This window comes from Anastrepha ludens, chromosome 3 (assembly GCF_028408465.1).
Source record: "Anastrepha ludens isolate Willacy chromosome 3, idAnaLude1.1, whole genome shotgun sequence".
Taxonomy (NCBI): Eukaryota; Metazoa; Arthropoda; class Insecta; order Diptera; family Tephritidae; genus Anastrepha; species Anastrepha ludens.
Window position 1 is genome coordinate 8,906,131 of NC_071499.1, and position 11,334 is coordinate 8,917,464.

Sequence of the window (11,334 nt, forward strand, 5' to 3'; positions counted from 1 at the left end):
TCCCTAAGACAAACAATAATAACCTCGACTAGTAAACAGATAACGACCTATGTACGCATATCAATGGTATAACTAGTTCTAAGATTTATGTAAACGAGTCAGTCTAAGATTATAAATAAAGAATGCACATCTTAGTGCTCCAAAAATAGTCTTTTACTCAAATTATCGATACGAGATAATAACTAGCGCGAGTTACATATATGTATGTGCTATGACAAATATGATGACTTGATCAAAAGTATACAATCAGTAAAAGCAGTTTCGCAATAGCCATTATAAGCAGTTTAATACATTTATTGTATTAATAGTAAGCTAAGGCTCTTATTATGTATTGAAATTCTTTGTTAACCCTTAACTACAGACGGCCGGTATTTTTTACCGGTAAGCAGTTTAAATTCTTCAATTTAGTGGGATCTCTTTTAGTTACGCATTTATACGTTTATGTACCTTTTCGGGACTTAGTATAACTTTGCTTGCTGAAGTATCAGTTGTGTGCAGTGTCATTTGTTTAATTTATCACTTGAAAAGTACTTTACTATACTGGCAGGATCGCCATGTAAAGTGCTTTATCGGCAGGATCGCCATGTAAAGTGGCATTTTTTTATTTTAAATTACTTTAGCTTTTTGTTACTGTTGCTTTGAACTTCGCATGTAGCGCACTGCGTATTTATACAGCCTTGTAGACTCTGACGGACTTCACGTCGTTGAGGGTGAGAGTAGTCACTAGCTCGGAGTCAGTGAATTCACGAATAATGGTCGATGGTTTGGCACCCTTCTGTTCTTGCACCAATTTGTTGCCATCCAGAGTGAAGACGCTCTTCACTTTGCGACCATCAAATCAAGTGTCTCTTCATCGAACTCCTCGCCCAGCTTGAAGTTGATCGTAGTTGTCTTGAAGGTTGAGGTAGTGGTGAAAGAGTAATTATCACCATCCTTCTTCAGTTCAACGGTGGGGCTGACACTGTTACCCATTTTGCGTAGAATCATACCGACACCCAATTCCTTCATGTATTCGTCGAAGTTTTCACTCTTTTCTAATTTGTATTTCTTTCCTTCCCAGACAGCCATTTTTACTAATAATTTATTTAGCGTTTAGGATCGTCAGCTCAGTCTTAGCCTGATAGTTGGAAGGCAGTCATTTGCCCTAACTAAATAAAAATATTTTATTTGAAAAGGAATCTTTAGTCGGCAGGTTTGCTCTAAAGCTCTTCCAGGATAATAAAGACTTCTCAAAGGAATCTTTAGTCGGCAAGTTTGCTCTAAAGCTCTTCCCTGAAGAAAAACACTTTTCACACTATCTAAATTTTGTAACCGGTAAAAATTACCGGTGGCCTGTCTTGACGTTTGTATATTTTTATTTCGTGTTATAATTAAACTGGATAACAGTTAATTTTATGTATATTATAACTCTGTCATTTTATTTTAGAATAAAGTCATGGATGGACGAAGTAGTCCAGGCCCTTCAAAGAGGGTTAAAATAGGAAAAGAAAATTTTGAAGAAGCTGTGGAAAGATGGCTGGAAGAAATTAATTCTGATGTAAGTGATTTTGTTGAAAATGTACATACATATGTACTAGCAAAAGTCACATGTACTTATATGTATATTTTCGACATCAATATTGACAACGGGACTTTTCCCGTTAATGCTCGCCTGCTACTTTGTCGCTCGTGTGAGCGTCAGTAGAAGTTCGGTTAATCAGTTGAGTTTTGACTGCGAGTGCGTAAGGTGTTATTTTCAAAAGACTTGTGGTGTATTATTTTCAAAAGTATTATTTCAAAGAGTATTATTTTCAAAAGGTTATGGGCACAGTTAGCGCAAGATAAATCTCATTGTTCATATATGAATTGATAATGTTATAAACAATCATAATTAAAGTTTTATTTGTTTCAGCATTGTGAAATTTTATTGATGTACGTACATTATGTATGTATGTACATCAAGTGTTTATGTGTATATGTGTGTGTGCATTGAATCCCGTTTTTTAGTTTTCTCTTCTTTTGCCTAAATGCGTGTGTACGTCGCAATTTGCTTAAAAGTTTTTTTCCGTGATTGTGATATTCTTTATTCTTGCATCCATGCATACGTACATACATGCATAACGCAAACTTCAAATTATATGTGCATACATGTGTGAATAATAATTTTTTGGTGTATATAAATTTTCAGAGAAAAAATGGATAAAGGGAAGAGAAACATAAAACTGTTTGACGGCGAGAGGTATTCTATATGGAAATTAAGAGTAAGGGGACTATTAGAAGAACAAGATTTATTAAGAGTAGTTGATGAGGAACCAGAAGAGGTGACAGATGAAATAATAAAGGCACAGAGAAATGCAAAGAATATTGTAATAGAATATTTAAGCGATTCGTTTGTTGTTCTTGCGAGCAGAGAAAATACTGCCAGACAGATTTTTGCAAATTTAGATGCACTATATGAGAGGAAAAGTTTAGCTTCTCAGCTATCTTTGCGCAAACAGTTGTTTGCTTTAAAATTAAAGGGTGATACTCCACTTCTAAATCATTTTAAGATTTTTGATGACCTTATAACTGAACTCATTTCGTCAGGAGGCAGGTTGGATGAAATGGATAAAATTGCACAGTTACTTTTAAGCCTTCCACCAAGTTACGAAGGAGTAATCACAGCAATTGAAACCCTGTCAGAGGAAAACCTGATATTAGAATTTGTAAAAACACGACTTTTAGACCAGGAAATTAAATTAAAAAGTGTCAGCAAGGACACAAGTGCTAAGGTGTTGCAGGCCATTGGAAATAACGTTTTTAAATTCAATAAATACAAAAATAAACATAATAATAATCAATTTAAGAAGCCTTTTAAAAACAAGTTTAAATCACCTCTAAAATGTTTTCACTGTGGCAAATTGGGGCATTTAAAGAAAGATTGTTTCATTTTGAAAAGGCAGGCAGGGAATCAGACTAACGAAAATAATGGCAAAGAGAGACAGGCTCAAATAGCTACAACTACACAGTTAGATCGCGGATTTGCATTCATGATAAGAAATACACAAAATAATGCAATTGCAAGTGAGGTAGATTTTATTCTTGACTCTGGGGCTTCGGACCATCTAATCAAAGACATAGCGTTGTTTTCGGAGTATGAACACTTGGAGTCCAATATTGCAATTGAGATTGCAAAGCGTGGAGAATATATCAATGCTACCGCCAAAGGAGTGGTCAACCTAAGCAATGCTGGAAACAAAATCTCACTGAAAGATGTGCTATATAGCAAGGAAATTCCACACAATCTATTATCAGTAAAGAGGATGCAGGATGCTGGCCTAACAACTGAATTTAGTCCTGAAGGCATAAAAGTCACTAAAAACGGTAAATTAGTGCTTAAAGGGAAGAGTGAGTATAATATACCAATTATAACATTTCAATTAAATGCAAAGGTATACACGTCTAATAAATTAAAGAGTGCAGAGTATCTCTTGTGGCATAGAAGATTAGGTCATATAAGTTTAGGAAAATTTTCGGAAATAAAACGAAATAACTTGTTTGAAGATATCAATCTTTTAAGTCGTATTGAGTCAAACAGTGATATATGTGAGGCTTGTATTAGCGGCAAACAATCTAGATTAAAATTTGAAAAAAGTAAAAATAAAGAGCATATCCAGCGACCATTGTTTGTAGTCCATTCTGATGTCTGTGGTCCAATCACACCCACTACAATTGATAACAAAAACTATTATGTGGTTTTTATTGACCAGTTCACACATTATTGTGTTACATACCTAATAACTTATAAGTCGGATGTATTTTCTGTTTTTAAAGATTTCATTGCAAAAAGTGAAGCTCACTTTAATTTGAAAATAGTGAATCTATATATCGATAATGGCAGGGAATATCTATCTAATGAAATGCGTGAGTTTTGTGTCGAAAAAGGCATCAGTTATCATCTTACAGTTCCTCATACTCCACAATTGAATGGTGTTTCAGAACGGATGATTAGAACAATCACCGAGAAGGCTCGTTCCATGATTTGTTGTGCTAAACTTAGCAAACAATTTTGGGGTGAAGCTGTTCTAACAGCAACATATTTAATTAATAGGTCCCCAAGTAGAGCCTTGAAAGATATAAAGAAAACACCTTATGAGATTTGGCATAATAAAAAGTCTGTTTTAAAATATCTCAGGATATTTGGCTCGACAGTATATGCACTTAATAAAGTTCAAAAAAGGAAGTTTGACGATAAGTCAATTAAAACTATACTTGTCGGTTATGAGCCAAATGGGTATAAATTGTGGAACATGAACTCGAGGAAGTTTATGATAGCAAGGGATGTTGTGGTGGATGAAGTTAACATCATAGAAAATAGTGATGTTCATAAAGAAGTTTCTAATGTTAAACTAGATAAAGTTGATTCTAGTAATGATTCTGTAATTACAGAGTTGGAAGAGTTGGTTGTTCCATTGGTGGAAAATTATGAATCTGTTCATAAAGGATCAGATGTGCACCCTAAAGAAAATTCCACATGTCTCGAGAATGCCGATCCAGTTATTGAAACTGGTGATAAATTAAAAGAGGTTGCAATTGAAAAGAAAACTAGATGCAGTGAAAAAATTAAAGATAAACCCAAATTGTCATATCGATTTTTAGAAAAAGCATAAGTGACCAAGCCGGCATGCGGCAATCCGTCACTCCTGCCAAGGCCATGGCGAATAGCGTACGCATTAGAATGAAGGTGTCAGCACTAATCATTTCACACGGTTGTGAAATGATACTCATATTGTACCTGTGGGAAGTCAAGGCAAAGGTTGGTCTCAGACGTATCACACAACAACTGCATCGTCGCTGTTGTAATGATAGGTGTAAAGGAAGCGGCGGTCACCTCAAGCGGACAGTCGAGTTCGGGACGGGCTACTCATCATTACCTAATACTTAATTAAGAATATTATAAGCTAGTGAAATTACAATTTTATTAAATTGTTATTTATAAAAAATCAAGTGTTTCCTTACTGGGCAGCTGGCCCATTATTTTTTTCAGTGCTACGGACAAGAAGCCCGTTTCTTATATATACAATATATAAAAATGGCACTTTAAAAGGCACATTAAAATTAAAAATACAAATATTTTTTGGCACGTTGAAATAAAAATAAATACAATAAAAATAACTCTCTCAACCCATAAATTGGTGGATATTCTTTGAATATCGGGGTTCGACTCCTCATGGGAATGATCAAATGAATAGAGAGCATTTAAGAAAAAGAATGGCACTTTTAAGAAGAAAAAATTATAATTAATTTTTTTTAACTATTAAATGGAATGTTGAAAACGAAATAAGAATTAATACACAAAATTTTAAAGTAAAACTAAAATTTAAAAGAAAAATAGAACATATTAAAATTGCCTAGAAGTTTAAAGCACTACAATTGTTTTAGAACAAATTATTATAAGAATATCTTTAAACTTGAAATTTCATTGCAAGATAGATTAATGCTAATCCCCGCCTCAATCGGATTCAGCATTTTTCAATATGAATCCCCAATTGTTACGGTGGAGCACGGTAGCGGCTATGTCATCAGCGGCCATTTTAAATTAATCCACGCTATTGACCTAAAATACCACGACACCGTGTTGGCAGAATTAACAAACTGTCCAAGAAGAGAATCGGAAAAGAAGCAGCCAAATCACTCATCGACTTCCAATTAAACCAAACACGTCTGCGCCTCATTGAATTGACAGGAGAGAAAACAAGAAAAACACGATCCATCAATTGGATTGGATCCGCATGGAAATGGATTGCGGGATCCCCTGATGCCGCAGATTGGGATTATATCGTTAAAAACCAGAACGAATTGATGACGAATGACAATAACCAATACGTCATAAACAAAAAGTTATTTAATGCGACGCAAGAAGTAATCCAGATGACAAACGACATGGTAGAATACACGAACGCCCTTGGCAGAAATATTAATGCAGAAGGTTGGGGTGCAATTATATTCAATAAGGTCCTACTTCTAAAGGAGCAAGTATCAGAAATCGTACGTGCAGCTCAGATGGCGAAATCCGGAATTGTTGATACAAACCTATTGGATAGAGAGGAAATAGAACGAATACTTTTCGAAGAAAATGCCTTACCATATCACAACCTGGTTGAAGCCGCAGAATACGCAAGCCCGTACTTTTACTCCAACGGCACCCTTCTTCTCTATGTACTTTCGGTGCCAAAAGTCAAACCTGAACAATACCGGCTTCTGTTAGCTAGACCTACAACATTGGACGGGAGGCGCGTAGTTCTTGAGTACAGAAAAATCCTTATCAACCGAGAAGAAACTTATGGCATGACGACAAACTGTTTCTCCATTAACAGTTCCACTATCTGTGACAGAAGTTCAATAGAAAGACTACCAGAGAATAGTTGTTTGCCAAGGTTGATCAAAGGAGGCAATGCCCGTTGCCAGTTCAAGCCCGATAAGGGCACTACTATAGAACTCATGGAGGAAAATACAATATTCTTGACTAATTTTCAAGGAATAGTGTGGGGCAAAAACCAAACGGCAACGTTAAACGGCACCTTCCTCATTCGCATTAATAACGAGACGGTGCAAGTGGGCAATCAAACATTTTCGAGCACGATTGCTAGAACTTCACAAGTACTACCATCTGTTTTGTCAAATGTCACGAATGATGGCTTAAAGGTTAGCTTATCCTACATTCATGGACTCAGTCTGGACAACATAAATCAACTTATGAAGCTTTCCTGGAATTTTCACCTCTCTTGGGCAACGGACGGAATTGTCCTTATAATTTTAGCATCAGCCTGCTATATGATCTGGCGGAAAATCACCTCAGGAGTAGATATACCCAGAATTGTCAGTGTAGCTGAAATTCATCAACTTCCTGCTTCCTCCGCCACAACTGAAACCCCCCGGCTACAACGCTGTCATCTGCGGGTTTGGTTTTTTGATTTCAGATAATCCAATCCTGAGTTACGATGTACACCGTAAATCGTCTTTTTTTAAGGGAGGTTCCAGAAATCGCCTGCAGCGCGCTCTATAATCAACATTTTCATAAATAAAAACTTTTGTTACGTTCTTGAAGGATGCTTTTATAACCGCCAAAAATTTTCAAATTAAAATATTCTGAAGTTTCTTCAGGATAAATCCTTGACAACCCGTCTTTTATTTGCTTCATAACTGCGTATAACCCCTTAAGGTGCTGATAACATACATAGTATTGTTTATTGAAAAAAAATATATCGGCACCAATGTGTATTGTGTACCCACGTAGGGCGCGCATACATAAGTTACATTTTGTAGTCACTGGCGGGATGATCAAAACAAAGTTATTCCTTTTTTTTAAAGTAAATTAATCATAAGAAATGTCAATTTGTTTACTTTTCAGGCACACAGAATGACAGAGCTAACTACAAAGCCGTTTCTTTGCGAAGCAATAGAAAAATCATCGTTGCGTATTGAATGGGAAAAATGGCTTCGAGCGTTTCAAATTTATTTAGAATCTGAAGATATCGTTTCAGTAAGGCAAAAGAAAAACAAACTTTTACATTTGGCAGGTACACAAGTACAATCCGTAGCTTACTCTTATAGCATATAATGAGACAGCTAAGAACGATGTCTATCAAGTTTTAGTTGATAAACTAAATGCTTATTTTTCTCTAAAGCAAAATTCTATTTTCGAAAGACATTTGTTTAGAACTACATATAATATATGCCGCACCGGTTGCATTTCGCGGCAGATGTAAGTTTAAAATGTATATGCCTCTCAAAACCAGCCAAATACGGACTGAAGATAATGGCGCTTACCGATTCAAGGACGGGATACCTCTTTAATGCATATATTTACTGCGGAAAAAATTCGGATGGATATGATCTCAGTAAGGAAGAAAAGGCATATTCAAAGCCTACACAGGCAGTGCTAAAACTTGCGAGACCTATTTATAACACAAATCGTAATATAACTGCTAATTGGTTTTCGTCAATTGAATTAGTGAATGCGTTGAAAACTAAAAATCTAACCTATGTTGGGTTAATGTCAGCAATGTAAACACTTAATCGCTTTTGTTATATTCTATTTTCTGCTATATCCTTTGTTCTTACACATATGTACATACTTAGGTACATATTGCTGTTTAATTAGAGGTCTTTGAACTCAGATTTTATTTACTGCTTTTGTTATTCACCCCGCAATTACCGCATATTTTACCGCTTAACTACCGCTTTAGGGAATGCATATAAATGCAACCGCGCTAATTGTTAAAATATAATATAAGAATCTATTGAAACGAAACGGTTGTGTTTTTCTACAAGCAATCCGCGTCAACATTTTTGATCCTTCGAGCCGGATAAGTCAATCCCGCGAACATTTAAAGTTTAGCCAACAGATTTTGGCTAAGGTGCATACAAGTACTACATATCGCAATTAATTAGCATTTTTTGGGTCCTTCTACCAATCGATTTCGGCTAATGAAATGAAAGTGTCTTATCGCGATTAATTAGTATTAAATAACAATTAACTATCAGTAACCAGTGAACAAGGTAAAAACAAAACAAAGGGGCTCTAGTGCGTTGATTTGTGCGTGATAACAGTGCGAATATCGTCCTTCAAATCTACAAGGACAAGAAAAATGTCGAGCTCGGTAAAAACACGCGACTCTGCACTTAACGCCATTAAGCGGTATATGGCTAAGAGTACGGACGATGCTTTTACGAAGGATGCAGAAAGCATAAAAAGTTATATGCAACTGCTCAGTGAACAGTGGACTCGCTTCAATAGCGCTCAAGATGCGGTCGAAATTTCGTGTGGAAGTGACAATGTGGAAATTGAAGAAAGTGTGCGAATTCAAGCTGAGACGTGGTACTCTACGGCTTTAGCAAATTTCAATCGCGTACAGAAGTGTCGTGCCGAAGCGCAACCCGCGTCCGTGGCAACGCCTGTGTCTGCAGCAATACGGCTGTCAAAGATGGAGCTGCCTAAATTCTCTGGGGACTCCACTGAGTGGATCGGTTTTTTTGATGCATTTTCTGCCTTGGTCGACTGTAATGCCGCATTGTCAAATGGTCAAAAACTTCACTATCTTCGTAGTTGTTTAAGGGGTGACGCGTTAAAAATCATAAAAATTACCGGTGGTCTGTACTAACGTTCATATAACTTGACGTCTGTAGTTAGGGTTAACCCAATTTTTAAAAGTTAAAAAAAGTATTTTTTGTGAAAATGAGTACAACGGAGTTGTCGTTCGACGATTCATCGGACGATGAAAGATTAGTGGAACTAGCTAGAAGTAGAAAACAGTTGAGGGGCGCATCCAACCCCCTAGAAATGGTTTCCACTGAGTAAGTTTAGAATTTTCAAAATGTGTTACTTAGTATTACAGAAATTTCCTTACAGATTTTTAAATAACTTTAGATGATCTAAAGAGGCTTTATGAACCTACTGTCCAGTACAGAAAATCAGTTGCAGCAGTGCACCCGAGCCAAATCCATTCCAAATATTTTAAAGCTAGCAACAGTTCTGCGATTTTGTGCTCAGGGATCGTACCAATTGAGCATTGGTAATGAAGGTATGCTAGAACTTGTTCAACCTGCAGTGTCTGTTGTGCTATCGGAAGTAATAGATGTCCTGGAAAATTATATTTGCCAAAGATGGATACAATTTAGTAGTACAGGGGCTGATCTGCAACGAAGGTAAGGTCGAGATTGATGAACGCTTCAGGCAAGCGACCGACCGTTACCAGCAGCAGAGTCCACCCCCCAACAACAGCAGCGACAACAGCAACAACCCCCGGAACCGTAACCCGATAGGGGACCCCACCGGCGACGTCTAAAACACCGCCGAAGGATGAAATATTGTATATTGGATCGATTTCAGGTACAGAGCCGATGACAACCACTTCGAGTCACAACCTTGATTATTCTGGATTCATCAGCATACTCGAAGAATTTTGGAAAATGGCAGTAAGCGAAAATAATTTATTTGCACGTCAAGTGACGTACTGTATGTGGCAGCACGAAATGTTCGGAACACTGCAGATAAGAATTGCCCAACATCAGAATTTCGACAATGGCGACAGTCTTTACATCCATTTTGTTGATACTAAACTTTTTTTTTGGAGAGCACTTCAAAATCCCAAAAGCAATTTTAGACTATACTGATTCAATCGCCACAAATGTTACACCAAAAGGAGAACGTATCCGCGTGAACCAGCCGCGAGTATCTGTACCACAGGGACCAATTCAAGAGTCCAACAACAGGGGAGCTGCTTATTCAGGTGGCTTTGGCTACATCACCAGTACCAACCATAATGTATATGAGTGTTACCCCTCGCCTTTTATATCAAGGTGATTAATTGAACAAACGATCTCGGCTAACGAAACACGCAATTTTGGTGACTGGAATCCCTTTCCTTCTGGTTGGCTGCCTGAGCCTGTTTTAGTAACACGCAACCCCCTTGGATACGAAAAACGGACGGAGTAGGACAATTGCAACTCCTTGAGTTCATGGATGATAGAGGGCGAATTGCTTATTCTGCTCAAGCCGTAATTCAAGTATCATATTGCCTGCAGAAAATAGCTACTATCGAAGTGATACCCATAGACTTCACAGGAAAGGAATCAACTTCTATATTTGGATTCAAAGTTTATGAAGACACGAAACTTGACATGGATATGGCTATTGCTTCGGTAAGCACAAATATCAAGTCACCTTACGCTTTGGGTGCACCAATGGCTTTTAAATGCCTATATCAAGGATTAAAGCAACAACGAACTACGTTGAACACTGGACTTTCTGTCATCCAAGCTAATTTAACACCTATCCCCGGCTGGATTGACCATACTAATGATAATTTTACAATGACAGGTGATTTCGAAGCCCGCAACATGACAACGGATAAATTCAAGCAACATCATTTACTTCGTTTCTCTTGTTCCTCGTATCACTTATCTCTTAGAACGTTTCGTTTATCTGGATTATTTTCACGTTACGATCATTTCGTTCTACGTATAACGCTTACCAATCGTGGCATACATACATAGTAACACGAACAATAAAATAAAAGATAAAAATGGGAAATCTTCGTTCCTCAAACGTTGCTGAACTTAGACAAATGTATAAAGATGCAGGACTTCCAAGCAGTGGAAATAAAAATGTGCTTATAAAACGGTTAGAACGTTTTGACGAACATTATTTAAGTGCTAATTCAGAGTTATTGTGTAAGTCACTGTAACAAACATCGTGAAAGTGTGTTACTTTTTGTAATATCGAAAATAAATATCGTTGCCTGTAAAAGAAAAATCTTACATACATATATATATGAATTATAGCGGGACTTGTGTTTTTTGTTTTGTTTTTGA

At 36.9% G+C, this 11,334-nt stretch overlaps 1 protein-coding gene and 1 pseudogene across 1 annotated transcript; one reads left to right on the forward strand and one right to left on the reverse strand.

Annotated features, from left to right (window-relative positions):
• Positions 1-195: 195 nt before the first annotated feature.
• LOC128856987 (probable fatty acid-binding protein) lies at positions 196-2,136 on the reverse strand (annotated as a pseudogene).
• Positions 2,137-8,609: 6,473 nt separating this feature from the next.
• Positions 8,610-9,122, forward strand: LOC128856501 (uncharacterized). The gene has a single exon (XM_054091802.1). It carries the CDS (start codon positions 8,610-8,612, stop codon positions 9,120-9,122), a length of 513 nt encoding a protein of 170 aa, XP_053947777.1.
• Positions 9,123-11,334: the final 2,212 nt, after the last annotated feature.

What these genes read in the sequence shown, in the direction of transcription:
- LOC128856501 (XM_054091802.1), top strand. Translation starts at nt 8,610, where the DNA reads ATGTCGAGCTCGGTAAAAACACGCGACTCTGCACTTAACGCCATTAAG.